Genomic DNA, 24049 nt, shown 5'->3' with positions numbered 1-24049 from the left:
AAAAAAAAAACAACAACAACAACAACAACCAAAAAATAATCTGATTTTACAGTTTTTAACATAACTTCATGGGGGGACAACTTGCACTACTGTTAGAATTTGGCTGTATTTTCATTGCTATGTTATACAGTGTGTCATTAGCAGCAAGTCCTAAACATATATCTGCATTTTAGGACGTGGCAATAGGCTTCTAAATCATAAATAAAGAACAATTTACCTCAACCCTGAAGGTATCCTTTATTTTGACAGTAGCATACATTGACATGAGGGGTTTTATTTTGAAATCCAGAGTGAAATAACTCTGGTTGTGTTATGTGCAGCTTGACTCTAAGTGTGTGTGTGTGTGTGTGTGTGTGTGTGTGTGTGTGTGTGTGTGTGTGTGTGTGTGTGTGTGTGTGTGTGTGTCAGTGGAGGACTTGCAGGGGAGTGGAGGCAGAGCGGAGTAATTCCAGCTCTCTTTAAAACAACTTCTCAGCACGGAATCCGTCCCGGAGTTTGGCGCTGGAGTCTCCGATCATCTCAGCTTCACAGCCGGGACACTGAGGCGGAGCTGCAGCTTCCAGAGCGGCGACAGAAACCTCCTGGAGTTCAACGCTGTGGAGGATTTATTTCGGGGTTGAAGGAAGGAGCGAGGAGCTTGGAGAAACTCAAGGAGAAACTCTGGAAAACTTTTTGGGTTTGTGCCTCGGATGGTGTTTTTTGTCACTGTAAGCTGATCCCGGCGCTTGGGCGGTCTGACTATGGTTTGTGAATTGTGTGCGGGATCTCCAGGGTGTTTGGGAGCTGAAGGCTTTGTGAGAGGGCTGGCAAAAGTTGTGGCTTAATTGAGTTGGCGACAGCAGGTCACTGAGCAGTGACTGTGTGCAGCCTTCTCCCTCTGCAGACGCTTGGTGATGTTTAACGCGACGCATGACTGAATATTTCTTTCTAATGCTGCCGGAGAGCCAGAAAACTGCGACCACCGGCTGCGCATGTTGTGCGCACCGTGCAGCACAAACTCCCGGTGTTGCGCGACGAGTGTAAATCGATGTGGCATCTCCCGAGAAGCGGACGGGACCGACAGGACTCATCCAAAACTGTCTAGGTTGTCGTATGTTCAAGTCGAAACGCTCAGGTCTTGTACGGCGACTCTGGAGAAGCCGTCTGGTCACCGAGAGCGACGGGCGGGATGGAAGCAGACGAGGTGAGGCAGGACGGAACGGTCCGTGCGGCAGACACTCAGGAAAGCTCCACAGACACGAGCAGCGGTCGGTGACGCACGCTGACCCGGCTCCGGGACTCGCCGGGGAGGCTGGAGAACCGACGGAGAGCGCGGAGAGGGAGGACGAGGAGCAGCCCGACGATGACCGGGGTGCCATGTGCGTCCCGGAGCACAGAGGCTCCCGGCGCGGACAGGAGGGCGACGCTAGGACGGTGACGTGCTGTTTGTTTGGAGAATGGGATCTGAGACCTCGGAGCCCTTACTGGGCCCCGAGGAAAGATGGAGGTGGCCCTTGTCAGTGCGCACCGAGGCGTGCGGGGCTGGAGGAGGAACTGGCGAGCACCGCTCATGCATTTTTGAAAAGACTGAAGGAGAGATGTCTGGACGCCTTGGTGAAGGCTGTGGAGACCAAAGGAGGAATACCAAGCGAGTGCGTCATGGTGCCGAGCACGGAGCTGCGGCTCGGCGCTCATCTCATCTCTCCACAGTATCTTCTGTGTAAGCTGTTCCGCTGGAGCGACCTGCCGCTCACAGCCCGACTCAAAGCGCTGTGCCACTGCCAAAGCTTCGGCTCGGTGGACAGCGCAAAGGTGTGCTGCAACCCCTATCACTACAGCCGCTTATGTGGGCCAGGTAAGGACAGCAACTGTGGAGGGGAGCGGGGGGTTACATCAGAGGACCAGATCCACAGGAGGCCTCAGAAAAGACGCTCAAATGTCAAATAAATCAATCTCATGTCATTCTGCTCTAAAATACTCCCAAATAAGCATCACGCATCTTCTACATGACCCTTTGACTCCATTAATGACCCCTGAAGGCCCAACATCAGGCGGAGGCACTGCTGAAAGTTAATCTCATAAAACAAAAGTGCATCTCCAATTTTATTTAGGCAACCTAAAGACTGACAGCTCTCAGCACTGCAGCAGAAAAACAGCATGAAATTAATGGAAATGTTCAATTAATCAGCTTACTTAACTGCAGCCAGAAGCCTGGAGCTGTAGAAGAATCATATTATTGTTGACTTCCGTGTCAAATAACGTCACAATCATTTAAAAATGCGCCCATGATATGATTTATGACTGTTTTCTTGGTCTCTCAAATTATTTGCAAATGAAGCTCATTTGCTGGCCTTTAAACTGACAGTTCAGCACTGGCTCTGCTCAGGTTTTGTCGCCTGACCTGCAATTTTATAATCTTTTAATGACTCTTTTTCTTTTTCAACCATTACGTTGGTTCCTTCACGACATTCCAAACACACTTATTTAAATTTGCGCAAAAAAACAAAAACAAACAAAACAACAACAAAAAAAAAACTCTGCTGCTTCCCACATCATCCAAATGAAGGTCGCTCTCAAGTTGCACTTAGGCTCTTTTTCCTCTGACAAGGAGGTCCTCCTCTTGTTATTTAGGTGAAGGAGTGCCGATAATATACAGTTTGCATAGTGCTGGCGCCAGACTGACTCGCTGGGTATCTGACTGACTGAGGACTCCGGCAATTACTGGCTCTGCTCTTAAAGGGGCCGCAGCCACAAACTCCGTGTCCACTGTGGATATGCAGGGACTGTCAGGCAGCACCGCTTCGCTTTTACAGCTGCTTTGCACACACAAGTCGTCCTGAGAGTCTGTATGTGAATGAAATATCTCTGCTGAAAAACAAGGAAGATGCAGCACAGGCTGAGGATGAATCAAATACTATTTAAAAAAGAACAACAAGAAGAGAAAAGTACACTGTAGAGAAGTGGTTGCAGTGTCTGAATGGATATGACTTGTGGTGTTACATTATACATAAGACTTTCAAAATAAGGCTAGATAGTGTATATTTACAGCTGTGTTACTGTGATATTCAATGCAAAGTATTCATGATAAGATGTCCTGCACTTGCAAACATATCCTCTTATTAGAAATAACCACAATATGCAGCCTTAAGTGATGCACAATTCAAATAAATCTCCGGGTGCAAAGTTACATTCTGGTGAATTACCCTTGGCAACAGAAGCAGATACTTTTAATGGCTTCCTTGTCAAGAAAATAGTATATTTTGTCCTTTAATGGCTGCAGTTTGTGGTAAAAATATCCTCAGTTTGTGTGTTTAAAGAAGGGCACCATTACTTTGAGACACTAGACAAAGTTGTCCGGATGTAATGTCATAAGTGAGAGCTTATATTCTCGTTTGACAATGATTTACAGCATGCTTCTTGTGCTGCCTTGTTATTATGTATGTTTATGACAACATAAATAAAATAGAATGCAAATTGTAAGTATTTCGCAGAGTAATCTTATACTTAGTGTTGTTAGAGATTCATGCAGGGCCTTATATAATGTCCGGGATGATTAGCTCGGGAGTATTTTTTTGCAAAGTTAATAATTTAGCCTTTAACTTAACCTTGTTTTTCTTTCTTCTATTTCCAGAATCACCTCCTCCTCCATACTCTCTGTCCCGTTCAGATGAACACAAGCCACTGGGTGAGTTTGGATAAATGGTTACTGTGTTACGAAACATGTAAATGACACAGAGAGGGTCATATTTTTAGACGGTAAACACAGATTAGCTTTGAAAGTGGCACAGTTGGACTCATCTTTCCTTTGGATGGCACTTTGTAAGCTCTGTTTGTGCAGTGCACACTCAGGCAGTCCTGACACAATCACTCAAAGGAATAATCTGATAATTATTCAAATATTTTTAGATTAACTCATCACTGGTTCATGTCTAAGAAGTATGTTCAACCTGCTTCTGTCCTGTAAACCTCCAGACCTTTTAGAAGCTGAAACTAGAGAGGATGGTTTGCATTTTTCTTGATGAATGAAAATAACTGCAGTTTCCTCAGTGGATCAATAAAGAGCTTAATCTATCCATCTTAAAGGATAAATCATTTACCAAAATAGTTGTTAAAAACTGATCTGGATCCAACTCATCTGATGCATGTTTGCTCTTTTTCTACATTCACCAGACTCAACTCTGTCTAACACTGAAACTGCGCCCCCCCTCCTCCCCAGTCCGCCTCACATTATGCCAAGAGACTACACAGGTGAGTAACTTGCATAATTCATGCAGTAGCACACGGATATTGTGACCAGGAAGATGCGTTTGACTCTAAAAGTTGAACTTTTTTGGAAGTTTGGCAGCACGAATGGAAAAAAAAAAAAAAGTTTTGGAGCCAGACGTACACACTTGTCAGTGCAAACCCACATCGCCTGCATCCTCTCTGGATGTTTACCCCGAAGGGTTAATTATATTTACTGGAGTTGTTATGTTGTGCTTTCCTCCTATTTTCAAAGGCTGCTAAGACAACCAAAAACTCGGCTGCATAAAGCTCCCATTGTCAGAGAGGCATGGAGGGCTCGGTGGGGGTCTGGGGTCTCACTATCTAGATGCCGCAGCAGTGTAGCCTTTCTGTCTCTCTTTCCCCGTCTACGCTTTCTCCACAGCAAAATATTTCACTGGGACGAAGCTGCAATAAGATCCCCGTGCATACTCCCAATCCCCTTCGCCTCTCCAAGCACCCATCCCCCTCTTTCCCTCTTTCTTCCCTCAAATCCCTTCATTCCTCTCTGCAATTGAGCAGTGGAAAGAGGCTGGCACTTTGGGGGCGGGGGAGCCCAGCGGCTCTGATGAGGCGGAGGTGTAGAGTTTTGTGTGCGTATATGTGGAAAAGAGGGGAGGGTGGGCGGTGGGGGCTTGAGGGCTACGTTTGGACAGGAAACAGCCCCCTCTAGATGATGAAACTGGAGCTTTATTTGTTTACGTGCTGGGGTCGGGTGGAGAGGTCCTTGTAGCGTTAGAAGAAACCCACAAACCCACTCGATCAAGCCTCCCTGGGCTCACTTGTGGACGGTGTTGAAAGGTGAATGGGTACCTATGAAGTCTGTGCAGTGTAGTCACGGCATTGCGGGGCTGTCTGAAGAGTCGGCAGCAAGCCAGTGAGACGTTGTTGGGTTTGTTGTATCCAGAAATTAATTCAGTTAAAGCTGATGTTTAAAGTTGAAGTTGTTGTGGCATGTTTTCCATGTAGCTGCAGCGCTGGAGGCAACATTTTAGAAATACTGAGATCAGGAGACTTCCAAATGCACCAGAATTTGACCAGATACCTGAAAAACAAGCTCCCCCCCTCATTGATTATCCATTTATTTGTGCAAATGCAAATGTAATTATTCACTATCAGGAATAACATTCCCTGATGCCCCCTTTCAAATCCACGCAATTTAAAAATGAGCTCAAAAACACCAAACATTTGTACATTTTTACTTAAATAATGGCAGGAGTGTAATGTAAACTCCCCCAGACTTAAAAAAAATACAGACAATATGAGCTCAGCGTTCATAATTGCAGCCTGGCGGTTCTGTTTAGACAGTTTTTGTGCAGCAAAGGTTTGAGAAAAATAGGAATATAAGAAAGATTTGAGCTCAAGCAAATTAAACTACACATTTAAAGTCCTTTGAAGTTGATTTACACTGACTAAATGCTGCTTTTAGAAACTGTACTGAAAAATCACCCAAAGTTTGCTGCAGCCAAGGTCACAAGTCAACCAAAAGTCAAGTTTCCAGCTGTGATTTTGTCGCGTCTCAATAAATTGCGTAGTGAGAACCGCTACCTCCTATTGTCCGTCTGTTGAAATGAGTGGAAATATATCAGTTTTCTTCCTAGACGTGTTGTGTGGAGTGTGTAGCCGAGTCTGTGAGTGTGTGTGTGCGTGTGTGGTCTCTGATCCCCTGCCCCCCACACCAGAACGCTGGAGCCGAGAACCGGAGCTCAGGCCAAGAGCATAAGTAGGAGCGAGACTTGGGTAAACAGAGGCAGCCAAGAAATCTGCATGTAGCTTTTATTGTTAACTTTGACAGGTTATAAGACTCCCGTTTTGAGCTACCGCCGCTCGAATAACAGGAAATAAGCTGAACATAAAACCTACTCCAACATGTATCAAAGAATTGACTGGAGGAAAGAAAAAGGCCTTGATGTTGGGTAGATCTTTCAGGAGTGTATGTGAATCTTTCTTTTTGTGCAGGTAATCCTCTGGCATATTATCTAAAGCCTGTGATGTTTTCTTTAGAACAAATACAAGCATTGAACACGAGCTCTGGCACTTCAGCATCTTTTTTTATTCCTTTAAAACCAGTTATGTACCCGAGCTTTAAAAAAAAAAAAAAAAACAACAGCAGGGTGTGGTCCATACATACCTTTGCCCTGGCCTCTTTTATCATTCGATCAGTTTAAACCACAGCAAACAGCCCTGCTTTGAAAAGGGAAATGTCTACTGGAAGTTGGGTCGGCTTATATCTGCTCCGATCGTCCCTCTGTGACTCCAACAAAACGCGTCATTCAGTTGCTTATTGTTGGCGTGTGCGTGTGTATATGTGTGTGTGTGTGTGTGTGTGTGTGTGTGAGAGAGAGAGAGACAGGGAGGAATTTCTGTCTGACTCAGTGATAAGATCGTCTCAGAGACTCACATAGGGGTTCTATCAGGACAGACACACACACACAGACATTCACCAATCACGCGATTCATTGGAAAGGATGAAAAGTTTTAATTTTTTTACTTTTATAACTGATGTATAACTACAAGTTGCATGTTTGCTGTGTATTTGACAAAGCTTGTGTTGCATTTTATTTAGATTATTTGAAACTATCCGCACTGTAGGGCTGAACTTTAAAGTCAAATTTTACTGCGATATGTGCAATATCCTAATTGCTTCAATTGTTTTTGATAAAAGCAAAATGTGTCACAACATACTGTTAGAAACGAAGCATTGCGGTGCGACAGAAATCTAAAAATCATGCTCTTTAGACATATGGGAACATGCTTGTTTGTTACATATTGCAGCCACAATCACATTATAACGTGAGGAGTTCAAAGACCTTTGCAAAGGTAAAAATGTGAAACTTTATTCTGTTTTTACAGTTTTTGGCTCTGATAAATGCTGTAATTTGGGTATTTTTTTGATGATAACATGCTTTCAAACCTTCACCTGGGGTTTAAAGGGTTAATTTAGTGATCGTTTTGTGAATTTGCTACTGGCTTGATGAATATGATGCACACTTAGTGCAGTCACTGGGTCACAGTATGAACAAAAAGACTTAGTTTGTGGAAGAATACCTTCACAATTAAGTTCCTGCCATTCATAGATGTGCTTTATGATGAAGATTAAAATAAAATGTGACCATAGCAGGTTGAAATAATAAGTGAGTAACAATAAATTTACCAACTGTTGCTGCAGATTTTCTGACAAATGTCAGCAGGAAAGATGCATCACTGAATGGATGAAAATGTTTAGCTGCCATGCTGCAGCTCGTACTATAATATATATTATAATGTCAGACATACAAAATGTTGAATGGGTGAGTTTTCAAATCTTCTAGTGGGAGTTTTATTCGTTTGTTTATTGGTTTTATTAAACTTCTTTATCTCACTGCCTCAATTAAGGAACTTTAATAGGTCTTTAAAAATATTGAGGCGAACACAAACCCTACAACAAATACCTAACTGTTAAAACCACTATATGAAGATGTTAAAACACAGAAACCTGGTCCTAAGAGCAGATGTTTCTCCCACGGTCTCAATGCAGACTAAAGTCAAGAGCATTCGGATGCATATCAGGTTTTCATCAGTTTTTCCTTCCGTGCCTAGCTGGGTGGCTCGTCTGTATTGACCATGCAGGTATTCGTAGCTCGTCCGAGGTCGCAGAGCAGCCTGCTGCACTTTGCTTGACATAGTCGGTGGAAATAACAGGTTTCAGAACGAAGCGTTGTCATTGATCCTGTCTGAAAATTCCCTAATTCTACAATCAAAGACCGAACACACCACAGCAACGCAAAGATGGCTGTCTCATTTCAAAGGCTGCTTAAAATCATAGACTGTATGAAAGATGGACGCAGCTACCGTGACGTCACCCGTTGGTTTCTGCACTGAGAAAATGAAGCCAGGGTTTTGCTACTTCCTGGTTGACATCTTGGATTTTTGGAGCCAGTGACGCAAAAGTCATCCGGGGGGGGGCAGAGCCATAGGAGCAGCGATTGGTCAGACGGATTGAGAGGCGGGCCCTCTCTGCCCGCATCGTCGCTGCCGACTGTCAATCAAGCCAGCCACACCCTATGCCCCGCAAAGTGTTGACGATTTTTAAAACATTCAGTATTGATTTATTTTCAGATTTTCCACCTGATCTCTGAATTTGACTATGAAAACTAATAAGAAAAAAATCCTGAGCTGTAGGAATGCAGTATTTCGTGATCTGTGATCACTTCTTTTCCAATTCAAGTCTATGGGAGCCAGGGCTTTGTGGAGCCAGCAACAAGTGGACGTAGTGATATTGCAGGTTTTTGACACTTCCGGGTTGGCTTCATTTTTCAGGGCTGGTTGCTACGTCCATCTTTTGTACAGTCTATGCTTAAAATGTAGCCGTCCTTGTTGGGCTCCACAAGCAAAACTTTGGCAGTCGAAAATTATGCTTTGCATTGAGCCATCTCCCTTTCCTCCAGTGTAAGATAAAACAATCAAAAAAAAAACAACAACATTTTGGCTCATTTGTCATCCTTTGATGGATGCAACGCAACAACCTGAGTCTAACTCCTCATTAAAACCATGCAGAATCGTAAACTTATCATATGACTCGAGAGGGTCCACATGTTATTGGCAAGTGTTTCCTGTCATCGCACCATATAAATAATAAAGCAGCATAAATCAGTATCATAAATCATTTTGTAACATATTAATAGACCTTTATTAGCAGGTTAAATTACACATAAACAAACCGGGTAGCTCATTTACAGTTATCTGAATCAACATCTGATTTTATTTACATTGAATGCCCATTCCTCCTTAGTCTTCCCACCCAGCAGATGTTGTGATGCTATATGTTTTGTTGCTATAAAACCGGGGGCTGATATTTAATGTTAAGCTTATATTTGCACTACGTAATCAAGGTGATGCACACACACACACACCCTGTCGTAAAATGTAAATACCCCTCCAGGTCAAATTATATATTCTTGGCAAGCTGTTTTTTCTGCTTTTGTTTTCGGGTTTGTTTGAGTATTACAGTGTCTCGATGCTGTAGCTTGGCTGCACACTTTTCACTGTGCAATTTATGGTTTTACCGCGACGAACATGGCATTGTTAGAATGCTGGAGGACAATGCCAAGGAAGATAAAGAAGCCCTTGCAGGTTGAACATTATTGTATCGTCCAGCATCTGTTCACCTTGTTGTCATTAGCGTCTGAGCTTTCGAACATGTGGAAACAAGTAAAGCAGCGATACTTAGCGGACATTAGCACGGCCTGGATGCGCTGCAGTAAGACAAGAGGACTGCTTACTCCCCACCCTCCGTAATCATATTTTGGGGTTTTGTTTGCTTAAGCAGAGCAAGGTACCAGCCAAACATCCTGTCTCAAAGCCCCGTCTGCACTCGCTGCAGCATTAACCCCATGAATTGGCCCTTTGACTGATGTGGCACGGCCCAGGAATGTTGGGAAATTGGGAAGGTGAGGGGGAGCGGAGTCTCGGGCTGAAAGAAGTGGGAGGCGGGGGATAAGGGGGTCTGACTCTGGAGAGTGACATCTGATACGTGTTTGAACATATCGCCATTAATACTTAAGAAACACGCAGCTAGAGCCGACATTCTTGGGGAAACTCGGAAGAATATGGTTTTAAGAGTTTGACTGTGTGAGCTCGGCTTAGAAAGTGTGAAGCTTTCCAGGTCAGCGCAGGTTGACGCAGTTCAGCGAGGTTTTGTAAATCATCTACCGAGGCTCTGCTGCTCTCAAGAAAAGATTTGAATCAAAAGCATGAGTGTCAAGTGAGGTAACTTTGCAGGAATCAAGCAGAAAACTGATTTTGGGACGGCACACAGGCAGAAAGTAAACAGCCACATTCTGTAACGTCCAGTGAGAATCAGTCGGGTCCTCGCGGTGACCTGAACCTCCAGCCTGTTTGCTGGCACGTGTACAACACTTGCTCTTATGCCTCACTGAGACACATTAGACTATGGAATTCAACATCAAGTGCTGGCCCATTAACCATTTGCCATTTCCTCAAATATTTTCCATCACGACTCTTTCTCACTACAAGCTGAGGACACAGCTCACTCAGAGACCTTTAATATCACTTTTCTTTCAGCTGGTTTGGTTGGTTTTTGACTTTCTTTTTTTTAATTTTAGGGCTGAATGCCAGAGTTTTAACAAAGTTATTACAAACCTGATTCCCAGAAATTACATATATATACAATCAATTTGCAACAGTAACAGCACATAATGAACGCAGACTGTTTTCTGTTAACAGAAAGAGAATATCTGGGATATTTGGCAAGTCACAGAGATACTTAATACTGAATGCAACATGTTCTCATAGTGACTGCAGCATTTATTTAGCTTTTCATGGTTGTGTGTAAGCACTGGCAGCCCACGTCTGCAGTGATTTAAATCACACAAAGCAATGTGACAATAAACATTACATCAAAACCACAGTTTTTCCTGAACCTTGACCTTTGCTGCACAAATCAAAGCAGCCAGGATGCAAACCCTAATTTCTTTGGTCAAAGCCCTGCTACTTATATATATGACTGCCTCTCAATATAAAGATTTTAGCTCTTCATGCAATGCAGGCAGAGATAACTGGAGTAAAAGACGTGGTATCGTACAAGCGCATCTTCTAAGAGACACAGTTCCGTATTCCGAATTACAGCAAGAGTAGCGAAAATGTAGATATAGTTTTTCAAAATGACAAAGCAATAAATGTCATAAATTTACACTAGAAATGAAGAGAACAGCAGAAGGAATGTTTAAATCAAGCACTGTCTTTGTAAAAAAAAAAACACTAATCAAGATAACAATCAATAATGCTTAACAGACTAAAGTTCCGAAGATTATTTTGCATTTCTTCGTCATCGAATTTCTCTGCATAATGCTCTAAGCTTCAACATGATTTGACCTTGTGACCCCATATTAGGAAGAACGTTTGTATTTCATTTGGACAGAAATCCTGAAAGGAACATTTTGTCTCCATCATTATTCTGCTTCTTCCCCCTTCAGTTTCTGCTACATTTTTATTCTGTAATAAAAAAAAGTTGTAAAATCTGAACCGGCTTTTCAAGGCTTTAAAGCTGATACGTCAGTTACAGTAGAGAGGGCTGGTTTGTGGGTGAAGATGCCCTGAAACAGTGAACATGCATAAAATACTTGAGGGAAGAACGGATTCGTGGAGCAGCGTTATTCATGTGCAACTCAAACCTAAAGAAGGAAATGTTTAATCATTTCCTACTTACGGTTCACTAATTTAGTTTTTTAGTTTGGCCTTTCTTTATATATGCAGGTTTCGTAGATGCAACATTGCGACATATACTTGTGTTAAAGAGCTCATAGTATGACTTTTGGGAGGTCTTCCTTTAGGTATAGCTGTTTTGTAAAAATCTTGCAAACTAACAAAGTCCATGCCAACAAAAACTCTGCTTCCTACCTGCCTGAAACTCCTCATTTAAAGTCCAGGCATTTCTTCTGTGACTTATCAACATCACTGTGTACCACATTTGCATAAGGCTAGTTTGGCCACGCCCTCAAACTAAGAATGAACAACTTCCTTGCAGTCTGTCATTATTTCCCAATGTTACCTGCTCTGTTTGGGCTCGCTGACCAATCAGATCTGACTCTGGGGGGTTCTTAAAGAGACAGGAGCTAAAACAAAGTGTTTCAGACAGAGAGTGGAAAAGTGCTGCAGCAATGTACAGTATGAAGAAACCAATGTGTTTTCTGAATGTTAAAGCAAGTGATCATAATGTAGTAGATCCTAGAAATTAATCATGAATCTGTGAATGAGCACAATGTGGGCTCTTTAACACTGCGAGTGCTAAACTGCAGCCAGATGCAAATGTGTTTATAGACTTGCAAATGCATGTTTCAGACGTTTGCACCTGAAATGTGCAGCTGCAATCTGGATTATGAAGCAAAAGCTGCGTCTTACTGTTGCAAATAATGTTGTATTGGCGTTTCTCCCTTTTTCTGTTTTCTGTAGTCGTTTTAGCGGGCTCTCTTTAGCCGACTGTTACCATTGTTTTCCCTTAGTGCTCATTTTACTTTTGCTTTTATAAATGTTGTGAAGACTCTTTAGATGATAAAGAATTTCCACCTCTGTTGTTAGTTGTCCACACTCTTTTTCTGTCTTATCCTCCTTCTTTCTGTCTTCGTATTCTTCCTCCCTCTCTCTCAGTCCATGTTGTCAGGCAATCACAATTTAAAATAAGGTTTAAATTACAGGACTGGCTGTGGCTTTCCGTTGTTCCCTCAGAGTTTTTGCCAACTCGCAATTTGGCTTTTAATGGAATCCTGCCATGCTGCTGAACCTAAAGATTCTTTGCAGATGTCGGCAGGCTCTGACTCCATGAAATGTAAGAAACTGTCGCCTGCGCTGTGAGCTCCGAATGCAAGGCCGAGTTAAGACGAAAGTTTATTGAATTAATTTTTTATCCGTTTTCAGGACATGTAGCTGCCTGCTGTTAGTGAGAACAAATGCCTGCGTGTGTGCGAAGCATTTACCAGCCACACTGACAGTATTTAACCTTAATTATCTGACTTTGATGAGAATTAGCAACTCAGTAAGTTGATAGTATGTTAGTTTGTGTCGCTCTAGTTTCAAATTAACCCTTTGAACTCCTTACAGTTTCTGCGCATTTTTTGCTCTCCACACATTTTTGCTCACTGTGGGCTTATCTTACGCTGCAATATAAAGTCCTGCGCCTCTATGGAAACAGCACAACCACAGCTAGAGGTAGAGACATCTCAGAAATGTCTTTTGAGCAGTATGACAATGTTATAATGACATATATCATGAAAAAGAGGAAACTAAAGTTGCATTTCTTTAATTACGTCTTTTTGCAGATTTTTCTCAAATCAACTTGTGCAACATTTTTCCAGGAGCCCACAGGTGTTATCAATACTGAAAAAAGAAATTGTGACTCCTCATACTACAGATCTTTTACTATTTACTGTTTCAATTTGCTTCCGTACTTATCCCCTATCTGCTCTGTGTAAACATAGCCTGCAGCTTAGCCCACTTCAGCAGAAAAACTTCTGAATTTTTGTCATGTGTCTGTTGGTGGCAGCTGAGTCACTGAGTGCGTCTCGGTTTCATTGTGGGGTGCAGAATTTTTTGTTTTGTACAGAATTGCTTTAGAGCAGTTGGTTTATTTTTGGTGCATTTTCAATTGAGCCTGGTAGAATAAAGTGATTTTGCTGAAATATCACAATTTTAATCGTAGATTTGGCTAATTTTGGCAATTAATACAGAATTTTTTCGTCTCTTTTTACAGTTTCTCATTCTTAGAAATGTTGTGATTTCAGTGACTTAAAAGATTACTAACCTTTCAGACTCACCCAAGTTTGCGGTTCAGAGGTTTAAATCAAATTTGATATATGCAAAATGTGCCAAACGGTAAATACACATTAGCAAAGTGTGTTTGCACATGTTAGTATATACATTTTCGAGGTATATATACCACATTGTTGCACAGTCCTCTTGTCACCGCCTGCCTATGCGAGTTATGTATCGCGATTGTGTGTTGAGTCTTCAGCCCACAGTCTTGTATTTCTGTGCCAGCACTTCTACACTGGAGTTTCACATTCAGATAATTCTCCCAAATTAAGTTTGAGAAGGAATTTCATAATTCCGTCTTTATAGTGGAACAAATGGATCTATTCCACCAATAAATGTGTGTAATTATGTTGTGAGGAGTGAAGGCCATATAGTCGGACCACGTGAGGCTCAATGAGAGACTTGTCAACTTGACCCCTGTGACTGGCTGAGCGGGGGGAGGAAGTGTTGAGGAAGAGGGCCTGTCCAGGAATGTGTTGGGAGGGGAGACTTGTCAACTACCGAGCTCTGCTGCTCTGTGTCTGCTTTTGTGTCTCTACTCAGACTTTAAATCATCTTTCTTTAAATCGTTTGTGCAATTCTAAAAGCTCAGTTACTCTATAAGCTGCACCCTACTTTCTTTCTTTATGAAGCAGTGAAGAAGTGTCTTAATCGTGGCTGATTTATCTCCCTGTTGCGGTGCCATATGTGTCTCTGGTGTCTCTGTAGGTACATATAGGGTTGCACGTATAGGAGCTATAAGAACTGTGACTGAGCTGCTGTGTTTGTCAATAAGGAAGACGGCGTGGAGCAGGCTGGAGAGGAGAAAAAGAGCCAAAAATAGATGACAGATTAGCTCATCAGCCATTTCCAGTGCAAACTTTGACGGTGATGTGATTATTTAGAAGACTCACCAATTATCTGAACGAACGTATCATTTCTATTGTTCTTATGCGTTTGCTAAAAGAAAGTGTAAAAGCTGAACAGAGGAACCAATGTTAGTAATCAGTTGAGCATATGATCCCTATTTTATTTAATTATATTGCCCTTAATCATTAAAAAGGGGAAAAAACAAGAAATTAATTTCTTTGATTATTTGTTTTAAACAAATTGAAAAAACCTGGAATGAACACATACAGCATTTTTCCAAAAGCCCACGTGTGTTAGCAATACTTGAGAAAAAATAGTGGCTTTAAACACTATAGATATTTCACTACTTACATTTTTAATTTTGTTCTATATTTATGTGCTGTGCATAAACACAGCCTGCAGTTCAGCTGAAAAGACCAAACATTTTTGTCACAGTTGTACAGAGGGAAGCAGAATTATTGTTTTTTTTTTTTTTACAGAATCTTTTTAGAGCAAACTATCTATTTTTAGTTAATTGTTAAAGGAGACATTGATTTTGATGAAATATCGCAACTTTAGCTTAGATTTTGCTTAATTTTCACAATGGAACCACATGTCACAGATAAGTAGTTAAAGGTCTGTTGGAAAGTTGAAAATTTTACAGTTTCAGTCTCCGCTTAATGGTGTCATATTGGCAATTCTGTAAAAAATAACATGTCTTTCAAACCTGCTGGAGGATTTTGGGGTTCAGATGGTGAAAGAATCCAGATTAGCAGCATTTATTGCACGTTTTACTGCGTAACAATTTGGAGAATTTCCTCAATGACCACATAAACTTCTACGTGGATGATATAAGACATGACAGCAGCATTGTCCAATGAACGCAATGATGCAAAACCTGAGACATTCCTTGGCTTGGAGCTGTTTGGCACTTTGAAGTATCGCAGCAGAAATGCAGGAAACTGGCTACTTTCTCTCTTCCTTTTTGGAGCAGATTTACTAAACTGGCCCCGAACACGTCTTCCCAGGAATTTTACAGCGACGCACAGTCACTTTCCTGAAGCGCAGTCGGGTTCAGGGCAACGTGTCCGGCCGGCGGTGCAGATTTGTATTTCTTGTGTTATTGAATGCAAAACATCTCTAGTTGCACAGTTCCTCCATCACAAGATCCACTTCACAATGGAAAAAGAAGGAGAAGGAAAGTGTGTGTGCGTGCGTGCAAGAATGTGTGTGTGTTTGGGAGCGAGAGCCCCGTTGTGTTGGACTGTAAAGGCCATGTCTGGCGATAAGGCGGCCCGCTGATGGCAGAGATAGTCGAGACGCCAGCTTAAATGTGGCTTGCTGGATTGAAGTTGCCCTGTAATGATAGTTGTCTCAAACAACACAGAATCTACCATTTCTAGGCAGGGAGGGGTGTTTCTTTTTTTTCTTTTTCTTTTTCTTTACTCATTTGATTTCATTACAACTTTTTTATAGGCTTTTTTTTGCAGGAAATGTGAGGAATCAAAACAAAGCATCTTAGAGGCGACCGACAATGGTCAGCGGCTGAATTCTATCCTCCCCTCTCGTCCCTCTGTCCCCCCTTTAGGCTCCCTCCTCCTCACCCACCCACTTCTTTCAGCACAGTGGAAGAGTCTAATAACTGGAGGGGAATCTAATCCTTGGCACTGGATGAAAGACGAGGGTCTCCCCTCCCTCCCTCTCTTTTCTCACAGTCTCTTTCTCTCTCTTCATTTTTTCCGTGGATGCTGGTTATGCTTGGCAGGTTCTCGCTGCCTCTCATTCTCCTGCTCCCTCTTTCACCCAGTCTCCCTCTCTCTCTCTCTCTCTTTTTTTTTTTCTTAGTTTTCCTCTCAAACTTTATTCCTCTCTGTGCAGGTTAAGATTAGGAGGGTGAAGCCTCCGCTGCTCCTCAAACAATACTTTGACATTCTGGGAAATATGTTTATTCACTTTATCGCTGAGAATTTCAGATCAATACCACTTTCACGTTTCTCCATTACATATAAAGCTGCAGTTGGTTATAGCACCGAGACGAGAAACAGGGAAACACCTCGCCTGGCTCCGTCCAAAAGTAATCATCCCTTCGGTGGCACCTTTAAAGCTCACTAATTAACACATTGTTTAATATGTACAAAAAGCAAAGTGTAAAAATAACCAGGCCAGGGTCTTGTCAGGCTGTCGGGTAGCCGACGGAGACTCTGGGAAGTCTTGTCTCCTGGCGAATAAATAATCTGCCACATAGCCTTCCATAAAACCACAAATTGTTGTTTCTACACTTTGGTTTCTGTGCAGATTAAACAAAAGAGTATATCATGTTGGACAGATGTTTTTACCGGCTGTACAAGCTGCACTGAACAAAGAAATACCCATTTTTCCAGACTTTATGGGAAGCTAATCCATCGATCTGTGGATCACGTTATATGCCTGAAATGTCCAACTATTTCTTTAATATACATCTCCTGTGACAAGAGGAGGCAATGAAAGAGGAAATATGAGTGTTGGTGTCGTCGTTTGAAGTCCAAGTTTAACAGTCTGTGGGGAGGAAACTGACTGACTGACCCCTGAACTTTGATTGGCATTGTTATTTTGTTTTTATAAACGAAACTGATCCTCACATTCAGATTATTCTGATGTAATTAGAGTGAGGTATGACTTTTATATCCCACTTATCTCCCCACCTTTGTTCAGGCCTCAGATTAAAAAAACAACTGTGAAGTTTAGTGGGCGTTGTGTTGAGATTGGCACTAAGAGACAGTGATTCTGAAATGAAATAACAAAGGCTACTTATCTAATTGGTAAACAGAGCTGTTAAAAGGCGGTCGGCTTAAACGCTTGCAGGTCGTCGTAATTGCTGCCAGCCGTCGCATACAGATGCAGGCATGCACGCCAACACACGCAGCTTTTCGACTTCCTCCGCTCGAACATAAACACGCTGATAACCTCTAGTTTGAACCCCTCTTTAAAAATTCCATTGAAGAAGTCGGCTGCCCTCCTCCTCCTCCTCCTCCTCCTCCTTCATCCTCCCTCCCTCTCTGCTCTCCTTCGTTGTTCTCACACCAGCTTGTTCTACCTTTTAGCTGGATGATAGCCAGGCAGCAGCGTGATGACACTCAGAACCGGGCCAGAAACATTAAACATGACTCGCTGTTCCACTTGGACTGTCAAACACTGGTGGAAATCATGATTGAAAGTTTTGAACTTCACAGCATATCAGTCAATCTTCGCTTAAGAACAATAAAAAATAGTCAACTTAGGCTCTGTGGTGCTACTGCTTAATATAAACTGCAGCTGTCATTCATTTTTTCAGTGAGCTTTTTACACTTTGTCAGATGTAGAGTGAACCTTTTAAACCAGCAACTGACATCCATTTCTGAACTAATACTATGCAATAAATAAGAAAACGATAAACAAATAACCTATTGCTGAAGCACACGCACATAAAAGTTTAATAACTACTCAAAAGTATGAATATGAAGCACTTAAAAAGCACTTTATGTAAGAAATGAAAATAATTAAGAAAAGAAGTTGAACTCTCTGAACCCCAAGCAGTGTCTGGGCGTTTTTGGGAGCTTTTTTTTGTGGCTCCCATCATATTTTTTACTCACTATTAGCTCATTTTTACTGCAATATAAAGTCCTGCACCTCTACGAAAACAGCACAATCATGGCTAAAGGTAGAGAAAACTCAAACATGTATTTTTTTGCAAACACTAAAGTTACATTTCTCTGATTATTTAGTTTCCAAAACTTAAAAAAAAGTCGGAATTGGCATACACAACATTTCTCCAAGAGCCCAAAGGTGTTACCAATGGTAGCTTTACATACAATAGCTATTTTTAGTACTTACATTTTTAATTTGTAACGCGTAAAACATCAACTTTTCACACTTGTCTCTTATCGCTGTGTCAACACCACCTGCAGTTGAGCTGAAAAGTTCCTGAATTTTTGTCATTGGACTGTTGGTCGCAGCTGGAGTGGCTTCTCTGTTGTGTCAAAGAGAGCAGAATTATTTGTTTTCAACAGAATCAGAGTAGTCTATACTGTTTATTTTTGGCAATTTTTTTCCCACGAGACATGAAAAATCAAACAGCATTTTAAGCTTAGATTTGAATTTGCAGTTGAAGGCATGCCACGGATGAGTAGTTCAAGGACCATCGGAAATTCTTAGTTTCTATCTCTGATAAATAGCATGATTTTGGCAATTATTTTTTTTAAGGGAACGTGCCTTTCAAACCTCCAGAGGGGGTTTTGGAGTTCAGAGTGTTAAAGGAGCAGAGTATGAGTTAAAAAGAAGATTTTAAAGGCATATAAAAAAAAATATAATGCATATTGAAAGTAAGTTGAACTACAGTCACATATGTACACATTCAAATATTACAATATTTAAGCTTTGATTTAAAAGAACTACGGCTTGAAGCAGATGTTAAGATTTGTTCGTGTCATATCTACGTGTTTTTGTAGATGCTGCCTCTCTGGTTGCAGTATGCCATGTGCAATATGACTACTTAATGTATCAGAGACTTAAAAGTCAGGATTTAATACTATATCATTTGTGGCATCATTCATTATATGATAGAAGTGTTTTGTGTCTAAAAAACCCTAAAAAGTCCCAGTTTGTTTTATGTCTTCTTTGGGAATTAATTTGATCGTGAGCTCGTAAAGAGTCCCTGTGTTTCCCCAGACATGTTTGTGTTGCCTTATTACAGGGAAGAGCATGGCTCGTAAAAGTGTGCGAGTTTGTGTGTGTGTGTATGTGTGTGTGTTAGAGAGAGATAGAGTGGGAGAAAAAAAGAAAGAGAGAGATCCTGCTAGCTGAGCAGCCTGCTCTCTTATTGGAGAGCTGTAAAAACTCCAGACCGCAGGAGTTGCCAGCCTGGAATTCACTAATGACACACGTGGGCCTCAGATGAGAAGTGCAATTTTGTGTGTGTGTGTGCGCGTATGTGTGTGTTACAGTCTTTTCAGTTTGGATCAGAAGCCTCAATTTGTGTGTGTGTGCATATGTGAGGCCCTATCTCATCGTCTATTGTGCACGCGCTTGTGTACAAACATCTACAGCTCCTACAGATGCACCGTCCTCCCTCAAAACAGGGGGAAAAAAATGGCTGCTGTGCAAACATAGCACACCTAGACTAATCTCAGTCCCGGTTTCACCCGAATGTTAATGGGAGGAGGGCCGCCACCGTTTTTGGCCCAAAGAGAAGGGGGTGATCGGTGGAAAATGAAAGGAATGGGGCCACAGGCACATGGGTCTTTAAATCCTCTGTGTCAATAGAGTCTCTGGAGCAAAATAATGGCATCACTCTGTGTGGGAGTTAATGTGAGCTGATAGCATGAGGGCCGGGGGGTCAAGGGTTCACGGGCTTGCGCTAGGTTGACAGAGAGCTGAATGCTTTCCACCCCCGACTCCCCTTCTCCGCCGCTGCGAACCTCCTCTTTAACTCCGGACCTGAAGGAGAGTCACGGAGGGTGATGGTGAGGGATGTCAGCGGACCAGAGTGGGGTGATCGGTGTTGACAGGTTCAGGCCCCTTTTCAAAATACGACAAATTAAAGAGAAAAACAGGAATGAAGGGAAACAAAGTGGCTGCAAATGCCTCCGTTCGCAACATTACCGAAGGTGATTTTAATCAATCAGACGACACGTTTACAAAATCTTTGCAGGTATACAGCGAGTACAGCTATGATTTTCCTTCTTCCTCTCCTCCATCTTCTACCTCTCCTTCCTCTTCTCCTTTCCCTAGTTCTCCTCCTCGAAGTGAAATCATTCATGATCGACGCACAGCCTCGTTCATTTATTTAATTGGTTTTGTATTTTAGATGCTAGCACATCAGTCACACCACAGCCTCATGCAAAGTTCTGCAGCAGCTTTTTCCTATAACTTCGAAGCATGTTTGTAGATTCTTACTTACTTAGATTCACTGAATGATCTGACTTATTTCAGCCTGACTCTGTCGTGTTTACATCACCTCTATGCAGTCACCTCTTTCACTAAATATAGCATCTTTGCCTCACGTCTCTCCATCTGCACGTTCACAGGTAGAAATTATAACAACAACAAAAAAAAAAAAGTCACCCCAAAATCTGACAACACTGTGGTCAGTTTGTGTTTCGTTATTCTGCTGGACATTAGGTTGTAATTATGAGATCATAAGTCAAAATTATAACGTCTCCCAATGTAATTGCAGCGTCCCTGGTTTGTGTCTGGCTCAGGACTTTTGCTTTTGGGCTGTGTGGAGATTTTAGAGTGATGTGTTATACGTTGTGTCTTCCACCAAAATGGTCAATGCACCAAAATAAGGAAATATCTTGTTGGTAAAATGGTGTTTCATTTCTTCAGGGGCGTTTAGAGGATTTAGAGGAGAAACGAATGACCCCGAACCCAAACTATGAAAGTTCTTCCCTTTATTATTGTAGCTCATTCACTATGGGAGAATTGATCTTTGTTGTCATATTTTGCTGCCGTTTTGAACTAAAATATTTTACAATTCGGAGGAAATCGTGTGTTCTGTTACATTGTTAGGACTATAAAACCAAGGATGGTTGTTAAAGGTTGTTTTGAGAAGATGGAAGTTCATGCAAAAGTGATTCCTGAAGTGAGTAATCTGCAAGAGGAGGATATGGGGGGATATGGGTTGTAAGAAGAGGGAACACATCGAACAGCTTTGCCTGAAAAACACATGTGAACTCAATCAGCTGATGATTTGGTCAGAACAACCTCCAAGACACAAATAACAGGCAGCATCAGTGGCAACAACAGTAAGAACCTTTGATCATACTGCAGGCATCTGGACATCTTGTTGCGTTCATTACTTTTCTGCTGCTGCTGCTTTTTAAATATGTTCTTTATCATTAAAATGCTTGCTCCTGTGTTTTAGTATGGTCTTGTTTACAGGCATAGTTTGGTTTGATTTGGTTTATTATCTCCAGTAGATGGCGGTTTGTATGCCAACAGCTTGGAGAAGCAGACAGGAGGTATGATGTGGAAGCTCTGTGATAAACGGTCTTGTATGGTGTCAGCAACAAAGCATATTTTATTCACCTACAAAAACCAACCTAAATGTACACTTAGGTTTTACATCAGTCGAGTTGCCTTCAAAGCCACCAGACTGTATTAACAAAAACACTAGTTTTACCGTGCAGAATACAGGAGTTACTTGTCTACCGCTGTACAACTTTGGTGTTTTAACATGATAGTTACACGATAACACAAATAAAATAACCAACTGAGGTGGTGTTTGACCAGCATCTCCCCTGTTCTAAGGGGGAAATTACAGTTTTTGGCTTTGAAGAGAGTAATATACCTCCCTCTATCCCCCATCAAAAAGGGTTTTCTGACAGGAAAGTAAAGCAGTAAAAATACTCTAAATATAGGACACACTTAAACTGATGTAAATTTTTTAAAGTGGCCTTTTTCTAGGTGGTTAAATATGTTTTGCAGTTGACCCTGTTCACAGCAGTTCATAGATTAGCTTCCCTACAAGTCCTCCTGTCTGCTTCTCCAAACTGGGGACATACTGACCATCAGCTGCTGCTGCTACTATTGACAAATACCTCACATGACCAGACTTCCAAGAAACTGTACTATCCCTACCGTATAGCATAAAGAAACACTGAAGCATTCACTCGCAATTAGAATGAACTCAGAAATTGCCTATTTAACTCGATGACCTTATTAAACATGGGTCTCTACTACATGACAGTACATCAGCTGTTAATAATGTTAAGTGTTGGTAATGATATAATGATCCTTGTCCTGATAGTATACATCAAATCCTGGGACTTTTACTAGAAAGCAACTAAACTTCTGTTTTAGGTTCTTAAAGACATTTTACCTTCAGATTAATTAGACTGATTCCTTGACACACACACACACACACACACACCCACACACACACTCACACATATACATATTAATAGATTGATTCAGATTAGAGTTGCCTCTTGGATGAGAAGTACACATCTTCATATGTTCAAGTTGCTTTTTGCTCCTAGGATTACCATGACCTGGATGACTGAAAAACTAAAGACATCATAACCAAATGTCTTTGTTTCCCCACCTCTACTGAAAAGAGAGTCCAAATGTTGGCTTTCGTTCATCAGTACTTCCTCACCGATCCTCCTCCTCTGCTACTCCAGTACCACATAATCCTCCTCCCTTCAAGAGGAATAGCTGATGTAAAACAATGACCAGAGCAAACGTTAACTCTTCCTCCTCTCCTCTGTCCCCTCAGACACTGGTACCTCCCTCGGCTCCTCAACCTCCGGCGGTCATCGCTCTCACTGGTGCAGCGTTGCCTACTGGGAGCAGCGCACTCGCGTGGGTCGCCTCTATCCCGCCTACGAGCCCTCGCTCAGCATCTTCTATGACCTACCTCAGGGCACTGGCCTCTGCCTCGGCCAGCTCCACGCCAACGCCTACCACAGCCGCCGTGAGGACCCGGGCAGCCACGGCACATTGGGCCTCCATGGACACCACAGCCACGGAGGCGGCGGGAACAGCAGCAGCAGCGTGCAACAGATTCGCAGTAAAATCGGTTTCGGCATCGTGCTGAGTCGTGAGCCGGACGGAGTGTGGGTGTACAATCGCAGCCAGCACCCGGTGTTCGTGCACTCGCCCACTCTGGACCCACCCAGTGCTCGAGGACTGAGCGTGAAGAGGGTGATGCCAGGCTTCTCCCTCAAGGTGTTTGATTACGAGTGCTCCAGCTGGATGGCGGAGCACGGCGTGAAGCCCGAGAGCCAGGAGGGGCCCTGGGACCCCCACAGTGTTCGCATCAGTTTTGCTAAAGGATGGGGCCCCTGCTACTCCAGACAGTTCATCACCTCCTGCCCCTGCTGGCTGGAGGTGCTGCTCAACAACCACAGATAGCACACAAACACTCAGACTCACAGGAGGTGTCCTGACCCAGTATCCTAATTGTAATCTACCTAGATTTAATATAAAATTTATATATTATATAAAATATATTATACATGTAAATACTTGAGTCATTTTTACGATGCAATTATTTATGTATAGTGTAATGTGTATATGGACAAAATAAAAAAGGAACAAGAATATGCACTTTTGATTCTCTATATGCATTACAGATTCTCAGTGTCATTTTACATCAACATAAACTGTAAGACAAACCTGGTTTATGTTCATGATTTAGCATTTCCATCAAGAAGTATGCCACACACACATTGTCAATAAAGTATTTGTATTAAATGAAGGTTTCTGTGGTGGACTTGAGTGATTTTATTAGAGATTGGTTGACTTGTGTGAGCTGCAGAGTTGCTTTTTTTTTTTTTAATTTTGCCTGTTTTCTTCCTTAGCAAGTCGACTGATTCTGTTTACACCGTAGATTTCAGCATCAACAGGATTTGTTTTTTGAGCTTTGGACAGGCTCAGGCTAACTCACTTTACTCTTAGTTCTAGGTCAAACTACCATCTTCGTAGTTTCACATTTTATGGAAAAATAAGAGGCAGGTATTGATTTTAGAATACAAGTGTATTCTACTAAATGAGTAAAAAGTGTGCTCTGCTGTAAATGCCACCAGTTGAGGTTTTTCACTCCACTGTCTGTTAAATAACAGTTCAAGCTCCTTCCATTGGTGTCATGAGACAAGTTTTGGCAGTTAGACAAAATAATCAAAGGTCAGATGTCATTTTTATATTTTTTCAT

At 42.0% G+C, this 24049-nt stretch overlaps 1 protein-coding gene across 1 annotated transcript; it reads left to right on the top strand.

Annotated features, from left to right (window-relative positions):
- Positions 1-435: 435 nt before the first annotated feature.
- Positions 436-23596, top strand: LOC103353200 (mothers against decapentaplegic homolog 6-like). Its single transcript, XM_008276052.1, has 4 exons — positions 436-1834; positions 3611-3664; positions 4150-4227; positions 22613-23596. Exons 1-4 carry the CDS (start codon positions 1093-1095, stop codon positions 23248-23250), a joined length of 1512 nt encoding a protein of 503 aa, XP_008274274.1. The 5' UTR covers positions 436-1092; the 3' UTR covers positions 23251-23596.
- The last annotated feature ends 453 nt before the right edge of the window (positions 23597-24049 follow it).

This window comes from Stegastes partitus, unplaced genomic scaffold (genome assembly GCF_000690725.1).
Source record: "Stegastes partitus isolate 25-593 unplaced genomic scaffold, Stegastes_partitus-1.0.2 Scaffold64, whole genome shotgun sequence".
Classification (NCBI taxonomy): domain Eukaryota; kingdom Metazoa; phylum Chordata; class Actinopteri; family Pomacentridae; genus Stegastes; species Stegastes partitus.
This window is presented reverse-complemented; position numbering and strand designations above follow the sequence as displayed.

Coding starts and splice junctions, on each gene's coding strand:
- LOC103353200 (XM_008276052.1), top strand. CDS start 1,093: ATGTTCAAGTCGAAACGCTCAGGTCTTGTACGGCGACTCTGGAGAAGC. Junction 1,835..3,610: donor CAGCCGCTTATGTGGGCCAG/GTAAGGACAGCA, acceptor TTCTATTTCCAG/AATCACCTCCTCCTCCATAC. Junction 3,665..4,149: donor AGATGAACACAAGCCACTGG/GTGAGTTTGGAT, acceptor TACATTCACCAG/ACTCAACTCTGTCTAACACT.